Source organism: Heteronotia binoei, chromosome 12 (assembly GCF_032191835.1).
Source record: "Heteronotia binoei isolate CCM8104 ecotype False Entrance Well chromosome 12, APGP_CSIRO_Hbin_v1, whole genome shotgun sequence".
NCBI classification, from domain to species: domain Eukaryota; kingdom Metazoa; phylum Chordata; class Lepidosauria; order Squamata; family Gekkonidae; genus Heteronotia; species Heteronotia binoei.
In genome coordinates, this window is record NC_083234.1 from 74,405,094 (window position 1) to 74,425,553 (window position 20,460).

At 47.8% G+C, this 20,460-nt stretch overlaps 1 protein-coding gene across 1 annotated transcript in view; it reads left to right on the plus strand.

Annotated features, from left to right (window-relative positions):
* The first annotated feature begins 4,178 nt into the window (after positions 1 to 4,178).
* The window catches only part of GLE1 (GLE1 RNA export mediator), a 39,436-nt gene continuing 23,154 nt past the window's right edge, over positions 4,179 to 20,460 (plus strand). The window contains exons 1-6 of the mRNA XM_060251202.1: positions 4,179 to 4,385; positions 10,407 to 10,637; positions 11,189 to 11,314; positions 13,209 to 13,357; positions 14,968 to 15,028; positions 18,629 to 18,883. Coding sequence (XP_060107185.1) covers positions 4,290 to 4,385; positions 10,407 to 10,637; positions 11,189 to 11,314; positions 13,209 to 13,357; positions 14,968 to 15,028; positions 18,629 to 18,883 — 918 coding nt within the window. The 5' untranslated portion in view covers positions 4,179 to 4,289. The remainder of the gene's footprint in view (positions 4,386 to 10,406; positions 10,638 to 11,188; positions 11,315 to 13,208; positions 13,358 to 14,967; positions 15,029 to 18,628; positions 18,884 to 20,460) is intronic.

The following is a 20,460-nucleotide window of genomic DNA, read 5'->3' on the forward strand; positions in this document are numbered from 1 at the left end:
AACAGTATGGTGGCTGCAGCAACAAAATGGCTGACAGAAAATGGCTGCCACAGGAGGTGGAGATAGCCATGCAATAATTGCCACAGCTTAACTTAGTAATGCAGTGCGGATCCTTGCTCTGTGGTAGCTGTTGCCAAAGCAACAGGTAATGAAATCTGCCCAGCCAATCAGAAGCCTTGCTGGGCCAAAGCTCTAGGAGGGAGCAGAAAAGGTGTCGGCTAGGTGCCATAGTGCCCATGGGCACCGAAGTTGGAGGCCTCTGATTTTTGATATACCACAATGTTTGCCCTCTGAAGCTGCCATTTTCTTCAGGGGGATTGTTCCGCGTAGCTTGGAGATAAGTTGTAATTCTGGGAGAACTTCCATGCCCTGCTTGAAGGTGGGCAAGCTGACATCAGTTTCAAAACTAGCATGTTCCATTATGGCAGGGCAGTGGGGTTTTTCACATTACCTTAGGGTTCCCAGATGTCCTTTTTTGGGGGGGGGGGGGGTATTTTGTCTGTGTTTGGGCTCTTTTCAAAAAACGGATGGAAATGTCCTCTTTTGGGATTGGAAGGTTAGGAATATTTCTAGTTAGCAGCAATTAATGAAGCTTAAATAGTAGGGGTGTTTAAAAAGATTTGTCCTAGCCACCAGTGGGGGATGGGGGGTAGTGTTGCCAGCTCCAGGCTGGGAAATTCCTGGAGATTTTGAGAATGGAGCATGGGGAGGGACCTCAACGCGGTGCAATGCCAGAGAGCGCACCTTCCAAAGCAGCCATTTCCTCCAGGGGAACTGATCTCTGTAGTCCAGAGAGGGACTGTAATGCCAGGGGATCGCAAGGTCCCACCTGGAGGTTGGCTTCCCTAGCGATCACTTGTTTTGAGGTAGTCAAGAACCGTGTTCCTTTTTTAGCTTTCCAAAATATAGTCACCCTACATTATCAGATCCTTTCAGCTAATGCAGTAATACTGGGGAGGACTGAACCTGGGCCCTTCTGCACTCAAAACAGAGGCTACTGTGTAAAACATGATGCTAGACTAGATATAAAATTAAAGTGACTCATAGCTTAAACCAGGGGTGGCCAAACTTGCTTAATGTAAGAACCACATAGAATAAACGTCAGATGTTTGACAGCAGGAAGGCAGGCAGGCAAAAAGATGGGAGGGGGCGGGAATGGAAAGAAAGGCATTCTCCAAGCTGCCAGCTGGTTTAGCTTGGAGAAATTATTTAAAGAGACAAATGCCTTCTCCAAGCCAGCTGATACGGATGGGGGGCTTTGAGAGCCACATAATAATTGTGAAAGAGCCACATGGGGCTTCCAAGCCACAGTTTGGCCACCCCTGGCTTAAACTGACTCTGCATGCAGAGAGGTAACAATTGCCTAAAAGCAGGGCTTTTTTTGAGCAGGAACGCAGTTCCGGCTGTCTTGAAGTCAGAGGGTGTGGCCTAATATGCAAATGAATTCCTGCTGGGCCTTTTCTACAAAAAGCCCTACTGTCAAATCCAGAGCCAAGGAAAAGACAAGTAGAGTTCAAGATTATTAGGGTTTGTAGAATCTTTCGGGCTCAAGTGCCGTGTTCTACTGGAGAAAGTTTTTCTTCCAGACGTTTCGTTCTCAGCTGCGGAGAACATCCTCAGTGGCATTGCAGCCGGAGCAGGCATTCTGACCTTCTTAGCTGCTGTGCGTTGAGGCCAGGGCTGCTGGAGAGCTGCTATTTCTAGGCCGGAGGGGGTGTGGTGAGAGGGCAATTGTACCCATTGTTTGGTGGGGCTTCCTGGAAGGGTGGTGATAAGGAAACTGGCTGTGGAATGTGACCATTGTTCTGTGTTGATTGCTGGGAGGATTGGAAGGGGTGTGAAGATAAGGAAGATGGTTGTTGATTGTACTGATTGTTCTCTGGAATGTGCTGGTTGTTCTGTGACCTTCTGCAATTTGTAGTCTGTAGGGTGTTTTGCAGAGCTGGATACCAAGAATGGTGGATGGAAATGCCTTCTTCCTTTCTGTTAAAGTTGTGCTGGTGTTTGTAAATCTCAATAGCTTCTCTGTTCAGGCAGGTGTGATAATGTGAGACCGTAGAAAGGACTTCAGTTCTTTCAAAGTGGATGATGTGGTCTCCTTCTTGAAGTGCATGTTCAGCGACAGCTGATTTTTCTGGCTGAAACAAGCAACAGTGTCTCTTGTGTTCGGTGAGGCGGGTGTTGATACTGCGTTGGTAGTGCCAACATAGACTGCACCACAGGAGCAGAGTTCAAGATCTTTATTTCAGCTTCATGGGCATACACGCGCGTTGTGGGAACTGATAAGCCTGCCAGTTCTCCCAACTTATAAACCTTTGCCTTGACCGTTATAATTCAAGCCAAAGCGCGCCAAGCTAAAGCGGGGGTTTTGCGCGGGGTTTCTATTAAGCTCTCATCACTACAGGTGCCGTTATCAGTTCTCGGGTCGCTTCTCCTCCTGTTCGCGGCCTTGGTTACATAGCAACTAGCCAGTTCCCAGGCATACCATCCTCCCTTCAGATAAGCAACAAGCAGCAACTACATCAAAGCAGCATAGCTAACACAAGCACAGTATTGTATAACTGGATACATATGGCAAGAGGAACAAGATGGTGTGACACCTACGTCAGGGGTGGGGAGCCTTTTTTCTGCCAAGGGCCATATGGATATTTATAACATCATTCGCGGGCCATAAAAATTATCAACTTAAAAAACAGTGCTCCGCCAAGGGAGAATGATTCAGGCCAGCAAAATTAATGCAAATAATTGTTTTTCTATTTGAAGTCATGTGGGGAGAGCCTAATCTGGTGCACGTACACATACACACACCGGGCCCATCGCCCTAGGCAAGTGCATAGGTCCAGGACTTTTTTATAGAAAAAGCCCAGCAGGAACTCATTAGCATATTAGGCCACACCATCTGAGATAATCAAGTGCAAACTGAACTGTGACAGTAACTTTTCCAGGCCCTGCAGCAATTCTGGCCGGCCAGCCAAGCCCCAGGGAGGCTGCCATACAGTACATCTGGGCCCTGTGATCCCTGCCTGGCCCTGGGGAGGCTGCTGTACAGCGCGGCTGGGCCCCACAATCCTTGCCGGCCAGCCAGGCCCCAGGGAGGCTGCCACATGGCTCGGTTCGGCCCAGCAATCTCCGAGGGCCGTATACAGTCCTCAGGACAGAGGTCCCCCACCCCTGCCCTACATGAAACAATGGTGACATCAGGGGGTGTGCCTAATATGCAAATGAGTTCCGGCTGGGCTTTTCCTACAAAAAGCCTGGAGTACTTTTTTTGAAGCAGGAATGCACAGAAATGCAGTTCTGGCTGGCTTGGTATCAGAGAGTGTGGCCTAATATGCAAATGAGTCCGTGTTGTGCTTTTTCTAACAAAACTCTGAAAAAGCCACATGTGAAACAACGGTGACATCAGGGGGTGTGGCCTAATGTGCAAATGAGTTCCTGCTGGGCTTTTCTCTACCAAAATGCCCTATGTAAAACAACGGTGCCATCAGGGGGTGTGGCCTAATGTGCAAATGAGTTCCTGAAGGCTTTTCTCTACCCAAAAAGCCCTATGTGAAACAACGGCGACATCAGGGGTGTGTGGCCTAATGTGCAAATGAGTTCCTGCTGGGCTTTTCTCTACCAAAAAAGCCCTATGTAAAACAACGGCGACATCAGGGGTGTGTGGCCTAATATGCAAATGAGTTCCTGCTGGGCTTTTCTCTACCAAAAAAGCACTATGTAAAACGATGGTGCAATCAGGGGGTGTGGCCTAATGTGCAAATAAGTTCCTGCTGGGCTTTTCTCTACCAAAAAAGCCCTATGTAAAACAACGGCGACATCAGGAGGTGTGGCCTAATGTGCAAATGAGTTCCTGAAGGCTTTTCTCTACCAAAAAAGCCCTATGTGAAACAACGGTGCCATCAGGGGGTGTGGCCTATGTGCAAATGAGTTCCTGAAGGCTTTTCTCTACCAAAAAAGCCCTATGTGAAACAACGGCGACATCAGGGGTGTGTGGCCTAATGTGCAAATGAGTCCCTGCTGGGCTTGTCTCTACCCAAAAGGCCCTGCCTAAAAGAGCATCCCTCCTCTGCGGCGAACCCCCCTTCCGCTGGGCGAGGAGCAGACGGGGAGTTCCATTATGAACTCCGCGGGGGTGGGGCTTACAAGGATGAGCTTCCCGTTGCCCCGGAAGCAGATGCGGCTTGATCGGCTGTTGGAGCCCTCGTGAGGCGGCCGTTGGCGGCGGCAGTTGCGGAGCGGGGTTTCCTTGCCTTGGGCTGGGCGCCGTCCTCTCGCGCGGGAGGGAGAAGATGCCGTCGGAGCAGTTCCGCATGGCGACCCTGGAGGCTCTCCGCAGCAGCCGCAAAGGGCAGCTCAGCTACTGCCGCGAGTGGGACCCGGGCGAGGTGCGAGGAGGGGCTCGGGGGTGGGGGGCGGACTGGGCCCGCGGGGTGGTTCTGGTGGACCGGACCGGACCACTTCTGGCTGCAGGAAGGCTCGAGGGTGGTTCTTACACTTGAGTCCGGCGCTCCCTCTGAGGGCCAGCGTGGTGCGGTGCAGGAGTGGCCAGGCTTGCTTAAAGTAAGATCCCAGTAGGCAGCCGTGGTTGTCTGAAGCAAGAGAGCATACGCAGGCTTACATTCTGAACAAAAGGTAGATCCAAGCCGGCAGCCGTGTTGGTCTGAAGCAGTTGGACGAAGCAGGAGTCAAGGGGAACCTTTTAAGACCAACCCGTTTTTATTTCAGAACGTAAGCTTTCGTGTGCTCTTCAGCACTCTTCATCAGACGAGGAATCCAGCACAGTGAGCAAAGCCATACATAGCTGAGCAGAGCCATACAGAGCTGGTATTTTATGTATTCTGAATATTCATCCTGAATAAAACTTAGTTGGTCTTAAAGGTGCACTTGTCTACTGCTTTGTTCTATTGCTTAAAGTAAGAACCGCATAGAATAAATATCAGATCCACAAGACATGAACATCAGAGGTTTGAGAGCCGCAAGACAGGAAGGGAGGGAGGGAAGCAAATAGATGGAGAAGTGAGGGAAATGGAGAGAGGGAGGTGGAAAGAAAGCAACTTTAAATGCATTCTCCAAGCTTCCAGATGGCTTGTTTTGAAGAAGTGATTGAAAGAGACGGATACCTTCTCCACACTAGTGGGGGCTTTGAGAGCCACACAATATGTGTGAAAGAGCCACAGTTTGGCCACCACTGGTGTAGTGTTTAAGTGCATGGATTCTTATCTGAGAGAACGGGGTTTGATTCCCCACTCTGCCACTTGCAGCTGCTGGAATGGCCTTGGGTCAGCCATAGCTCTGGCAGAGGTTGTCCTTGAAAGGGCGGCTTCTGTGAGAGCTCTCTCAGCCCCACCCGCCTCACAGGGTGTCTGTTGTGGGGAGGAAGGTAAAGGAGATTGTGAGATGCTCTGAGACTCTGATTCAGAGAGAAGGGCAGGGTATAAATATACGGTCTTCTAAGACGAGTTAGTTTGAGCTAGCTCACAGTTTTTTAGCCTCTGGCTCACACATGTTTGTTTTAGCGCAGGAAAAATGGCTCCAGAGCAAGCTAGTTTATACAGTAACTCACAATTTCCATGTCAATAGCTCACAAAGTAGAATTTTTGCTCACAAGACTCCACAGCTTAGAGCGAGTTTTGCTCAAGTCCTGTAGCGCTTCAGAAACCAACAAGAGAGTGTAGGCTTTTGAAGTTTCAGTGTTAGATGGCTGAACTTAAATTAATTCACAATTTCAGAACAGTAGACTCCCCCTTCCCCCTGCCGGGCTGAATAGGAACATAGAATTTTTATTTCACCCTGAATGGTAATTTTTTACCTCCATGTATTTCTCCTCTGCTCTAATCAAGCTTATTACAATATGCATGGCCCCTGTGTATTCTTTGCAACTTTTTTACAACATCCCTCCCACCTAATCTGGCTAGATTAAAAGGACTGCATTTCTACTGTACTGTGTCTGGCAAGGGGAGCTTTGACTCTCAGAAACTCATACTCTGAACATCTTGTTGGTCTCTAAGATACTCCACTCTGACAACCTCTGCGACAAAGATAGTCACGTATGTAGTGGGAAAGTGGATAGAGGGAGCTTTTTCTTTCCCTTAGGACTTTAACTTAATGAGCAATAAACTTGATGGGTAATAGGTCCAGGATGAACAAAAGGAACGGCTCCTTTATTCAGTGAGTAACTGTGTCAGGCTCTGTAACTCTATCATATTGAAATTATAAAATACTAACCAAATGGACTTTTCTATACTAACCCCTAGCCTTTGTGATATTGTAGTCACCATGCACATCAAAGGGGACGTTTGAAGTGTTAACTTTGTTTAGGTTGTAAAGTGTGAAATTCACTGCCAGTAACTACACTGTGGAATTCACTGCCAGTGGAGGTAGTGATGGCCCCAAGTACGGTTAGTATTAAATGGGGGTAGGCAAATTCATGCAGGATAGGCCAGTTACTGGCTATTTGCCATTGTGGTTAAAAGTAGCCTCTGTAGTCAGAATCGGCAAACCTCTGCAGCAACAACAAGGGAAGGCCTCAGTCTCTGTGTTCTGTTTGTTGGCTTTCAAGGCAACTGGCTGGCTACTGTGTGAAACAGGATGCTTGACTAGATGGACCCTGGGTCTGATCGAGCAGAGATACTGTTATGTGCTTAGTATATCTGTAGATATTTAAAAAGCAGCTCCATGCAAGCAGAAAGGTGGAGAAGACTGGTGACAAAAACCAGGTGTGTATATAAAAATGTGCAACTAATATGTGTCAACATCTACTAGAGATGTTCAGAAAAACCTTTATAACAACTTTATGACACCTTTTGGGCAGGATGAACATCTTTATGATATCCTTTGGGCAGGATGTATGCGCATAAGCTCAAACTGTGAAAGCTGACATATTAATGAGGAGGAAATGCTGAATGGTCCAGTTGAGAGTCAGTGTGGTGTAATGGCTGGAAGTGTCAGACTAGGTTTTGGGAGACCTGGGTCCAGATGTCCACTTTGCCCTGAAAGGTTACTGGTGGCCTTGGGCTAGTCACACGTCTTCAGTTTAACCCACATCACAGAGTTGTGAGAATAAAACAGAGAGAACAGCATGAGCTGCTTTGGGTCCCCAGTTGGAGGATAGAGTATAAATGAAGCAGATATTGCACATGAAGGTGTGTTCACTATCTCATTCTGCACATGCAGATCAGGTATTTGGAAAACACTGCGTCCAGGTGGGAGCTAGTTTGGTGTAATGGTGAAATGTGCGGACTTTTATCTGGGAGAACCAGGTTTGATTCCCCATTCCTCCACTTCCAGCTGCTGGAATGGCCTTGGGTTAGCCATAGCTCTCGCAGGAGTTGTCCTCAAAAGGGCAGCTGCTGTGAGAGCCCTCTCAGCCCCACCTACCTCACAGGGTGTCTGTTGTCAGGGGAGAAGATATAGGAGATTGTAAACCACTCTGAGATTGAGAGAAGGACTGGGCATAAATCTGCAGTCTTTTTCAAGTGAACTAGATTCCCTTCCATGGACAACTTTCCATCCAGTTGTCCTTCCCTGTCTTGTTTTTAGATAGTATATATAGCTGGATGTATTTATTTAGCCAGTTTGATGTAGTGGTTAAGTGTACGGACTCTTATCTGGGAGAACTGGGTTTGATTCCCCACTCCTCCACTTGCACCTGCTAGCAGGGCCTTGGGTCAGCCATAGCTCTGGCAGAGGTTGTCCTTGAGAGGGCAGCTGCTGTGAGAGCCCTCTCCAGCCCCACCCACCTCACAGGGTGTCTGTTGTGGGGGAGGAAGGTAAAGGAGATTGTGAGCCGCTCTGAGACTCTTCGGAGTGGAGGGCGGGATATAAATCCAATATCTTCATCTACCTCACAGGGTGTCTGTTGTGGGGGAGGAAGGTAAAGGAGATTGTGAGCCGCTCTGAGACTCTTCAGAGTGGAGGGCGGGATATAAATCCAATATCTTCATCTACCTCACAGAGTGTCTGTTGTGGGGGAGGAAGGTAACAGAGATTGTGAACCGCTCTGAGACTCTTCAGAGTGGAGGGCAGGATATAAATCCAATATCTTCATCTACCTCACAGGGTGTCTGTTGTGGAGGAGGAAGGCAAAGGAGATTGTGAGCAGCTCTGAGACTCTTCAGAGTGGAGGGCGGGATATAAATCCAATATCTTCATCTACCTCACAGGGTGTCTGTTGTGGGGGAGGAAGGTAAAGGAGATTGTGAGCCGCTCTGAGACTCTTCGGAGTGGAGGGCGGGATATAAATCCAATATCTTCATCTACCTCACAGGGTGTCTGTTGTGGGGGAGGAAGGTAAAGGAGATTGTGAGACTCTTCGGAGTGGAGGGCGGGATATAAATCCAATATCTTCATCTTCTTCTTCATCTATTTAAATTGATGTGATTTTTGCCCCACCCTACCCTGCAAGCAGGCTCAGGGTAGCTCAATATGTAAATATAACATTTAAAACATAATATGATAGAAAGTTAAAATTCAGTTCTATGCATAAATCACAAGATGGCAATAATGCAATCAACGGGGGGGAAATTGCCCTGATGTGTGCACTGAATCTTCTGGTTTTTAACAAGTGGCAGAGCATTCCCACCAAGCAATATATATAGAAGGTGCCTGTGCATAGCATAGGTAAATAGGATGAGTGGGTAGAGTTGGGGGGTGGGGCTGTCTAAAGTGTCTGCTACCTCAGCCAAAGACCTGGCAGAACAGCTGTGTTTTACAGGCCCTGAGGAATGGTTATAAGTCCTGCAAGGCCCTGATCTGAATTGGAAGACTGTTCCACTATACTGGGGCCAGAGCCGAAAAGGCTCTGGTCAAAGCTAAGTCCTTTGGACCAGAGATCTCCAGTAGATGTTGATCTAAAGAACACAAAACTCTTCAGGGGGCCTAGCAGGAGAGATGGTCCTGCAGATAATGATGGTCCTAGATCACACAGGGCTTTAGAGGTCTGTACCAGAACCTTGAACTTGATTCGGTACTCAACTGGGAGCCAATGTGTCAAGCACAGACTGTTGATGTGCTCATCCTGAGGTCCCAGTAAGGACATGTGCAACTGCATTTTTTGAACCAGCTGGAGTTTCTGGATCAGCCTCAAGAGTAGCCCTGTGTAAAGCAAGTTACAGTAGTCCAGCCTGGAGGTGACCAGTGCATGGATCACTGTAACTAAATGTCTGTGGGAGAGATAGGGGGCTAATTGCCCGACCTGTCGTAGATAGTAAAAGGCCGATCTGGCAACGGTTGTGACCTGGGCCTCCATTGAAATTGTGGCATCCAGGATCACACCCAGTCAAGGGGATGGGCGCCTTGCCCACACACACACACAGGTGACTCAGACACAGGACCTCTGTCTTAGATTGATTTTGTTTTAGTTGACCCCACTTCAACCAGTCAGCAACGACCTTCAGTGCCCTAGCCAGAACCTCTGGGGCGGTATCTGGCCAGCCAGATATAGTTGGGTGTTATCAGTGTACCGATGACATATGAACATATGAAGCTGCCTTCTACTGAATCAGACCCTGGGTCCATCAAAGTCAGTCTTGTCTACTCAGCCTGGCAGCGGCTCTCCAGGGTCTCAAGCTGAGGTTTTTCATGCCTATTTGCCTGAACCCTTTTTAGTTGGAGATGCCGGGGATTGAACCTGGGACCTTCTGCTTACCAAGCAGATGTTCTACCACTGAGCCACTGCTCCTCCCCACTACTGCCCCTCCCCAAATCAGTCTGAACTTCTGGGCAAGAGGGCACAATAAGGGAGAGGATTGCCTCTTGGGGACACCACATACCAAAGGGCAATGTGATGAAATCCTCTCCCCTAGTGCCACTCTCCATCCCCGACGTTGGAGAAAAGAGAGAAGCCATTGCAAGGCAGTCCCTGATATCCCCATGTTGGCAAAGTGGCGGTCAAAAGATTGTAATCAACCCTGTAAAATGTTGCTATTTTGATGGCTGTTTTAGAAGTACACCTAGAAATATCATAGACATTTGTTTGCAGCGTAGTCTTGACATTTTGATGCTCTTTGGTCCCACTTTACATCTGTGTGTGTGTGTCATGAATCTGCTAAATAGGATGCTAGCGTTTTGGGTTTTGAGCCAGTATAGTGTAATGGCTAGTGTCTGAACTAGGATCTGGGTTCAAATTCCCACTTACCCATAATGCACCACTCTCATGGTAGCCTACCTCATGGCATTGTCAGGAGAGAATAGGGATGGAATAATGATATATGCCACTGATGGATTTTTCTTGGAGGACGAGCAAAATCAAAATGTGATTATTTTGCAGTTCCATGTGGAATTTGTTGCAAATCTTTGTCACTCTTGCTTTTACTTTAGTTTATAAAATCCGGGCGGCAGTGTGGTTTAAGGCTAAGACAGCTGCATTTTACAGCATGAGTGTTACTTGTGTATTTTGTTTCCTGTAGGAAATTCTGGAAGGGTACAGAGCCCCCCCTGAGCTCTCTCCCTATTCAGGTTGGGTGCTGGAACGACTGCTCTCCCGCTCTTCAAAGGAAGGTCCTCACTTTTCAAGTTCGGCTCCTGAAGGAGAATCCGCTCCTGTCACACCCCAGGTGTCCTCCCTCGTAAACACTGTTTCGCCCACCAACCTGTTGCTTCCCAGACCACTTTCAACAGAAGCACCAAGCGATGCACAGGTAACAGGATGGGCGATCCTTGGGGCCGTGGCTGTTTCTTCTCAGAGTCGCTTTGTTTCTTAGTCTTGTGAAGCTATGATAGTCTTCAGGCTAATTCTCCATCTTTTATTCATTTGTTCAATCCTTTCTTTTCATCTGTGATTTCCATCTTGAATCATCAGTACCCGCCCCATCCTGTGGTGAGATAACAACTGTGTCTGTTAACAGACTCAAAGTCAGACATTGCTGCATAGTTTGCACAAATCATAGTTGAGAAGCCAACCTGTGAAACTGCAAGCAACACAAAATTGCTTTGAGCATTCAGAACCCTTTACCTTTTATTGTAATTCTTGCAACAGCTGAGTTTTATCCTCATTTTGTTTTTGGGGGGGAGGTGCTGAGTCTGAGAGAGAGGAAGTGAAATTCAAACTGTGATTTTCTGATTCGCAGCTCAGTCTGTTAGCTGCTCTGCTAAAGCCACTGCTGCAGCACCTTTGCTCTTTCCCTCTAGCCTACAATTGCTCTTCTCAGTCTTACATCCAGATGCTGACTTTTGCTCCCTTTTTGCCCAGGACTGTGAGAAATGGAGAGATCTGGAGACCAACCAGGAGAACGTTACTGTGCCTTCCCCTTCAAAAAGCGTGGAGGTGGAAGGCCTCATACGCTTGCACGAGGAAATCCAGAAGCTAAAGGGAAAGGTAAGTGCTTAGCTCTGTTCACAAGGGAAGAATCATCTCCATGGCTGGAGGTAGCAGTGAAAACAAGTTCAGCATTGAAGTTACAACCGGAAGCAGCAGAACATACGGTGGCAGTTTTCAAGCAGTGGCTGGACAAACACTTGTCAGGGGTGCTTTAGGCTGATCCTGCATTGAGTAGCGAGTTTACTAGAGCCTGCTTGCGGGAAAGGGCAGGATATAAATCTTTTTTTAAAATATTTTAAAAATTAAATTAGATGCCCTGTGTGGCCCCTTCTGTGATTTTATGAGCTAATATGGCTAGATCTACACGTTTCTACTCACATCGATATACGGATCTTTACTGCACAGAGAACGTTGAGAAAGCATTACCAATATAATCACGGCGAGATTTGGGTTGCTAAACTGGTTGAAAAAGACCTAGAATCCTTTGGTTGTGGTCACATACACATTTGGTAGGATTCTGTGCACAAACAGAAGATTTAAACGGAATTATGACGTGGCATAACACGTACGCTGCTGAAATTAACCATTTAATTAACATATGTATCGGGCTGCTTAACAATGCTTGCGATAGAATTTATTGTATTTTGTGTAATGTGTAGAATATAAATAGACCAGACTGCAATCTGGAAGTTCAGATTGAACCTAGAAATGAAGGTGGTGTGGTTCTTTGTCCTAACTCAGTAACTCCGAAGCCTTTAAAAATGAGTTGGGAACCATCTTGTTTCTGTTTCTGAATCAGAGAAAAAGGCTATTGAGGCAGGGTCCTTCAACACATTGCCTGTCAACACTTCCTGGCACTGCCCAGATGGTTTTAGAAAGTGGGCTGGACCAGGTGGAGCTTTTGCCCAGCCAAGCTTTTGATTGGCCGTCAAGATTTGATTGGCTGTGCAGATTTTTAAAAATGTTGCTTTGGCGGCAGCTGCTACATCGCACGTGAACCTTCATGTGACTGAAGATAAGCCGTGGGAGTCAAATTGTGGCTGACTTCCCTCCTTGCAGCGGTCGTGCTGTGACATCCGTTTCATGTCTGAGCCCATGCTGTGACAGAATTCCAAAGGTCCCCTCAGGCTCAAAAAAGTTGAGAATCCCTGCTCTGAGGTATCACTTCCCCTTGCACAGGGAACGACATGTCTTCTGCAAGGATGGGGTGGTCCTCCCAATTGATCCGACCTCCATTCCCATAGTAAATCTCCATTTAGTAGAGAAAGTGGGACTGCCTTCATTTTGACATTGCCATTACCCAGGGCTTTTTTTGTAGCAGGAACTCTTTTGCATACTAGGCCACACCCCCCCCCCCCCCGATGCAGCCAATCTTCCAAGAGCTTGCAGTAGGCCCTGTACTAAGAGCCCTGTAAGCTCCAGGAGAATTGGCTACATTAGGAGTGTGTGGCCTAATATGCAAAGGAGTTCCTGCTACCAAAAAAAAGCACCGCCATTACGTGATCAGGAATGGATTGGCACTGGTTACATATTCCAGGGGCCCTCTGTGGTTCTCTACAATGCTTGCTTCATTTAGGCAAATTCCCTTTGGGAGGCCAGATTCCTCAAGTCTGTGTTGAGGTGTTAGATTAAAGGCTCTATGCTAGTTATGACCTTTAAGCCCTTCACAACCTGGGATGCACATATTTGAAGGAGCATCTCCTTCCGTATGTCCCTGTGTGCCAACCAGGGTCATCAGGCAGCCAACTGTTGGCCATTCCTCCGCTTAGGGTGGTCTATCTGAGCCCTCTGCCACATTGTTTGGTTTTTGAATTTTAAAATCAAAACAACACATCCTATGCATGTATGCCTAAACTTGCAGTCGTGCGGTCAGACTTTCCTTTGTGCCAAATGTGTGTGTGTGTGTTGAAACATGGTGGAGCGTTTCCCTCTTTGGCTTTCTGACCTACAGGAAGAGCTCCGGAAGCGCCTGGAACAGCAAGAGCAGGTGGTGAAGGCCGCCTCGGAGGAGGCAAGCGAGCTGCTGAAGCGCTTCGATGAGCTCAAGGAGCTGAAGCAGCACCAGGAATATCAAGACTTGCAGCAAGTGATTGAGAGCAGGTGAGAGGTTTGCTTAACCAGACAAGGAATCTGGGGGTGGGGAGGGGTGTCACTAGAGGAACGAGATTCAGGGACTTGCTCACCCTGGAAGCCCAGGCAGCTGGAGAAGGTGCTGCTGGAGGATAGGAGTGCAGCGTGTCTGTCCCAAAACACAGTGTCTGTTTGCATTCTTCAGAATGTGAGGGGGGCCCAACGTAAATCTTTGTTTGGAGGCCTTTTGGGACACTCAGCAGTTCTGCCAAGGTGCTTATCTCTTCCTGGAGTGGCCAGCCAGGTGCTTTTGCAGAAGCCCACACTAGAAGCTCTGACAGCAATGTCTCTCGCCTCTCGTCTGTTCCCTAGCTGCTAGTATTCAAAGGAGTAGTCCTCAATGTACGTTAAAGAATACAAATAAATATCCATAGATTGATGACATAAGACCACAATGACAATAAGCAGGACCGAATGCATTTTCGCCCAGTGGGCCTTCTTCAGTGCTCATTGGTACATAGATATACATATGCACCAGGATTAGTTGTTGGTGTAAATAAGCCAAAACAGGTGTTGAATGACCCTTGCACAGTTGTTATACTGTGTGGCCCATGGTGCCCTTGTTAGGATCATGGGTCTTGTTTCATGACTTCCATACGCAACACATAAAAATGTTTAGTTGTGAACGATGTTCTCTCTAAGCTGAGTTATTGTGAGCTAGCTCACAGTTTTTCAGCATCCAGCTCACACATTTTTTAGCTCAGGAAAAATGGCCCTAGAGCAAATTAATTTATGCAGTGGCTCACAACTTTAATGCCAGTAGCTCACAAAGTAGAATTCTTGCTCACAACGCTCCACAGCTTAGAAGGAGCATTGGTTGTAAATTATATCTAATTTTGGCAGTTTGTTCCCTCCTGTGTATGTGTACATCAACCAGTAATCTGACAAAATACCCAGTCAGACTAAAATATCCATCTAGTCTAGCCCTGTGCTACCAGCAGTACCCAGCTAGATGCCAGTAGGAAAGTTAAAAGTCAGACAAGGAGGAGACAGGCTTCTCTCCAGCGATTGGTATTCATGGTAACCTGCCTCTGAACCTGGAGGTTCATTTTGCTCTAGGACAGGGGTGGCCAAACTGTGGCTCAGAAGCCATGTGTGGCTCTTTCACACATATCATGTGGCTCTTGAAGCCCCCACTGCCCCATTGACCAGCTTGGAGAACACATTTGTATCTTTAAATCACTTCTCCAAGCGAAGACAGCTGGCAGCTTGGAGAATGCATTTAAAGTTGCTTTCTTTCCACATCCCCCAGCTATTTGCCTGCCTGACTGCTCTCAAACATTTGACGTTCATTCGATGTGGCTCTTTTGTTAAACAAGTTTGGCCACCCCTGCTCTAGGAGCTGCTGCTAGATCCCATCCTCTGTCAATGCCTCTTCCAAAGCCTCGTGGTGGTCACTGCATTGCATGGCGGCCAGTCCTGTAAGTCTTGTCTTACATGAAGAAATGCTTTGCATCCCTCTCCTGAGTCACCTGCCTTCCACCAGCTTTGCCAAGTGACCTGTTTGTCTCTAGAGGAATGCTCTGTCCCTGACTTCCTGATTTCCGAGACGTTCATTGGCTGCTTTTCTTACGTTTCAGCTCCAAAGAAACTCAAGGGCAACAGGAAAAGCTGAAAGAGGAGCATCGTCGCAGAGCCAAGGTCTGGGCTTAGAACGGGGGAAGCCGTTCCGAGAAATGGGATTTGGTGCCTGGGAGCTAGTGAGTTACTCTGGATAAGCACACAGCATCTTGTACGTGTGGTTCCCAGACAGCCTCCTTTCCAGGCAACTGAAAGGGGGTTACCTGTCTAGCTTCAGGGGCCAAACTGTGTTCCGGGTCTTAATTATTCAGGGGAGATTCCTGCAGGTTGTCTACTTCATCGTTAGCACTCCGGACAGCAGTGTGCATGTTCTCCTTCTGTTAAACTGATCGCTACCTCTGGCATTGTGTGGCAACAAATATAACTCAGTTAATTATCCCTTTTCTGGAACGTGCTTTCATTCTCCTCTCCTGAGCACAATAAGAGGGGAAATGTGGCCACGCTTCATTGTGACTCTATGAAACTTTACTGTGCCTTCCCTCTCTACATAAGAGAATATAGGAACATAAGGGACGGCTTGTTGGATCAGGCCAGTGGCCCATCCAGTCCAACACTCTGTGTCACATAAGAACAGAAGAGAAGCCCTGTTGGATCAGGCCAGTGGCCCATCCAGTCCAGCACCCTGTGTCACATAAGAACATAAGAGATGCCATGTTGGATCAGGGCAGTGGCCCATCCAGTCCAACACTCTGTGTCACACAGTGGTCAAAAACCCAGGTGCCATCAGGAAGTCCATCAGTGGGGCCAGGACACGGGAAGCCTTCCCACTGTTGCCCCTCCCAAGCACCAAGAATACAGAGCATCAGTGCCCCAGACAGAGAGTTCCATCAGTACCCTGTGGCTAATAGCCACTGATGGACCTCTGCTTCATATGTTTATCCAATCCCCTCCTGAAGCTCTCTATGCTTGCAGCTGCCACTACCTCCTGTGGCAGGGATTCTACGTGTTAATCACCCTTTGGGTGAAGAAGTACTTCCATTTATCCGTTCTAACCCGACTGCTCAGCAATTTCATGGAGTGCCCACGAGTGTGAGAAAGAGAGAAAAGTACTTCTTTCTCTCCCTTCTCCATCCCGTGCATAATCTTGTAAACCTCTATCATGTCACCCCTCAGTTGACATTTCTCCAAGCTAAAGAGACATTTCTCCAAGCTATATCCGCCCTCTGCCAATTAAAAAAACACCCTGTTCTTATAGAAAAGGTGCTTCAAAGACACATGAAGCTATTTATTTATTTCATTTTATACTCTGCCCTCCTTGCAAGGGGGCTCAGGGCAGATCACAGAGCAAAATCTAAAACATCGTTGAAATTACAGTACATATCAGATATAAATTACAGAACACTTTAAGCAGTTTAAAACAGCATAGATTAAAAACAAATCACGCTACTGGTGCCATTAGGCCTCTGAGATCTTCTTCATCTGGGCTGTGTATAGATGGTGAGCTTCAGGAGGGGAGCCTTCAGTTTTTATTGGACGCCCTCAGCCAAAGGCCTGGTGGAACAGCTCCATTTTACAAGCCCTGCAGAATGGTAATAAGTCCCGCAGGGCCATGATCTCAGACAGGAGCATGTTGCAGCAGGGGGGGAAAAGCCCTGGCTCTGGTCCAGGCTAAGCGGACATCCCTTGGGCTGATCCACAGAGTGCAAGGCTTTCCAGGGCACGTATGGGAAGAGGCGGTCCCTCAGGTATGTCAATCCCAGACCACACAGATTGTCAGTCCATCAGACCTAGTATTGTCTACTCAGACTGGCAGCAGCCGTCAAGAATCTCGGGCTGAGTCTTTCACATCACCTGGGACTGATCTTTTTATATTCCTTTCCCGGATTCTTAACATTTGTTTTTTCCCCCATTTTATCCTGCTTCTCCTGTAGGGACCCCTGGGGAGGCATACATTGCTTCCCCCTCATCCATCTCCTCTTCGCCTCAACCCTGGGGAGGTGGGGAGTGAGGCTGACTGTGGTTCAAGGCCCCCCCAGCGAGCCTCATAGCAGAGTGGGGATCAGAAGCTCAGGGCGCCCAGTTGCAGCCCAGCGCTGCACAATACTGTGATCTTCCATTCTGTCGCCCTTCAGGGGATGGTGCGTCTAGAACGGCACGCTTCATAAATTTGGCTGTTATAGGCTCGTCCCCACGCACCTGGGCAGCAAACTGAACCCCAACTGGTTCGGATGCGCTGCACCGTTTCAGACTGTAGTTGGGGGGGGGGGGCGGTTTTTCAACATTTTTATTTATTTATTTTATTGTATTTATAGCCTGCCCTCCCTCACAAGCGGGCTCTGGGCTGTTCACTGGTCGCCGCACCTCAAAAAGGATATTATAGCATTGGAGAAAGTCCAGAAAAGGGCAACAAGAATGATTAAAGGGCTGGAACACTTTCCCTATGAAGAAAGGTTGAAACGCTTGGGACTCTTTAGCTTGGAGAAACGTCGACTGCGGGGTGACATGATAGAGGTTTACAAGATAATGCATGGGATGGAAAAAGTAGAGAAAGAAGTACTTTTCTCCCTTTCTCACAATACAAGAACTCGTGGGCATTCGATGAAATTGCTGAGCAGCCAGGTTAAAACGGATAAAAGGAAGTACTTCTTCACCCAAAGGGTGATTAACATGTGGAATTCAGGAGGTGGCGGCGGCCACAAGCATAGCCACCTTCAAGAGGGGTTTAGATAAAAATATGGAGCAGAGGTTCATCAGTGGCTATTAGCCACAGTGTGTGTGTATATATAAAATTTTTTGCCACTGTGTGACACAGAGTGTTGGACTGGATGGGCCATTGGCCTGATCCAACATGGCTTCTCTTATGTTCTTATGTTCTTAAACAGGATAAAACATTTCTAAAACAATCAAATGAGTTTTAAAACCCCAGTGGCATAACCACAAGATGGCAAGGGCTTTTCTTTTGTAGCAGGATCTCCTTTGCATATTAAGCCACACACCCCTGATGCAGCCGATCTTCCTGGAGCTTATAGTAGGCCCTGTAATAAGAGCCCTGTAAGCTCTTGGAGGATTGGCTACATCAGAGAGGGGTGGCCTAACATGCAAAGGAGTTCCTGCTACAAGAAAAGCCCTGGGCAAGAGTATTGCAGAAGCTCCCGGAGGACACTACGTGTGTGCCCAGATGGAAGAGCTGATTGGGGGATGGGTGCTGAGCACCAATAAAAAGACGGAATGAAAGGGACGAGAAGAACAAGGGAGGCCAATACCAGCCGCCTCACCCAAAGGCCTGGCAGAATAACTCCATCTTGCAGGCCCTGCAGAACTGTAATAGGTGCCGTGGGACCCTGATCTCACTTGGTAAGGAGTTTCATCAAGCCACGGCCAGAGCTGAAAAGGCCCTGGCCCTGGTTGAGGTTAAGCGGATGTCTTTGGGGCCATTGATTGATCCCCTGTGTCTTAAACTCTACAGAGAGAAAACTAGCAGAGCTGTGAACTAGCTGGGCTAGGGCTGAGGATGTTCGTGACATTGTTGTGTCTCCACCTGCCATCTAACATGGTACGGTCCATCTTAAAGTGGTACCGTGCACTAAGGCTTCTACTCCCCCATTTTAGCACATGAGCATACCAGACTGTAGACATAACTGCATGACGCTGGATGTTGTTTTCAGTTCCATTCCCCTGCTTCTCAAGCTTGCCTCTCCTCTTCTCCTTACGCTCTTAAAGCTTTTGAGCCGGAAATTACGAGAGGCGGAACAGCAGCGTCAGCGCCAAGAAGAACTGGAGCGCCTCCGCAAAGAGGAGTGCCAGGAGTGGCTCCGGCGCCTCTACTCGATCCAAGAGGAAGTGCTCCAGATCAATCAACAGATCGGCGTCCATAGCAGGCATAAGGACTTGCCTGGGATTGACCTCTTGGCGTACAGCAACCGCAGCAATCAGATTTGCGGGGAAGTGTCTGGGCTCGTTCGCACAGCCAGCGAGGTAAAGCGGCTCCGAAAGAACCTTCAGGACTGTGGAGGTGGAACAGACAGCCTGTGTGATCTTGTCCAGCTCTTTCCAGGGGCAGAATTCTCCAGAGCAGGGGTGTCAAACATGCGGCCTGGGGGCCAAATGAGGCCCTCAGCTCCTAGCAGACCCCCGAGCAACTGGCTGTCATCTGCTTCCTTCTCTCTCCCTCTCACTTCCTTCTGCATAACAGCTTGCTCAATTACAGCTTGCTCAATTGCTCAATTACACAGGAACTACAGAGCAAAACCTCTATTTTTTCCAGTGGCTGAGTCTCCTCCCTCGAGGAGGGAGGCAGAACTTGCTTTGCCAGGCTCTCAATCACGCAGTAGAGCTACTGAGCCAAGCCTCTCTTTCTTCCATCTGCTGAGACTCCTCCCCCTCCTTGTCCCCTGAAGAAAGAAGGAAAGAGCCAGAGCTTCCTTTGCCCAGTTCCCTGAATCCCATGGGAGAAATACAAAGAAAGCACCTTTAAGACAAACAAGTGCTAATGTTTTAAGCATGTTTTAAGTTTGTTTGCTTTTTTACAAAAAAATCTTTAAATGTATTTGTGTCCTTTATAAAGTTTATATCTCTGTAGCCTAATCTTAAATAGGTACACACATGACCCGGCCTGACATGGCCCTGTCGGTGTATAAGTTAGCAGATTTGTGACTGCCAGTGTCTGCCTCTGTCCGTTCACTCCGGTGAGCAATAGTTTAACACAGCCAACACCACACTGTGCTCTTAAACGATATACAAGGTTTTATTATACATATATACAGACACTCCATCATAATGCTCCGCCAATCAATCATATAATAGTGAGAGGATAGTATGTACAGCATAGTTCCAGTAATATACAGTTGCTGCTAATTGCTGCACCAATGAGGAGACAGTGCTGAGTCACTCTGCACTCCTCACCTGATTACATCATCCATCTGGCCAGAACCAGTTCTCATCTGCCAGATCATCCTCAGTCATCTATTTAACAGTAGTTGTCAGATCAGTAAGCAATGCCTCATGCCTTACCAGCATCTTATCCTATGCCAACAGGCCCAGCCCGTCAAGGTCTCATTTATGTCAGATTTGGCTCTCGTAACAAATAAATTTGGCACCCCTGCTCTGGTGGTCTGCAATTAACACACATGTTGCCTGGTGGGTCAGACTAGAGTCTGAATCGGAGGGCCTAGTCTTTGTCCCTTTCTCTTCTCACCTCCTTACACCTCTCTACACCAATTTGGTGTAGTGGTTAAGTGTGCAGACTCTTATCTCGGAGAACTGGGTTTGATTTCCCACTCCTCCAATTGCACCTGCTGGAATGGCCTTGGGTCAGCCATAGCTCTGACAGAGGTTCTTGAAAGGGCAGCTGCTGTGAGAGTTCTCACCTCACAGGGTGTCTGTTGTGGGGGAGGAAGATATAGGAGATTGTGAGGCGCTCTGAGATTTGGAGTGGAGGGCGGGATATAAATCCAATATCTTCTATCTTCTCCTATCCCCCCCCTTTGCTAGTTTAACCACAGCTGAGTGGAGTGTTTTCCTACAGTCGAGGAGGGAGAATGTAGGGAAATGGC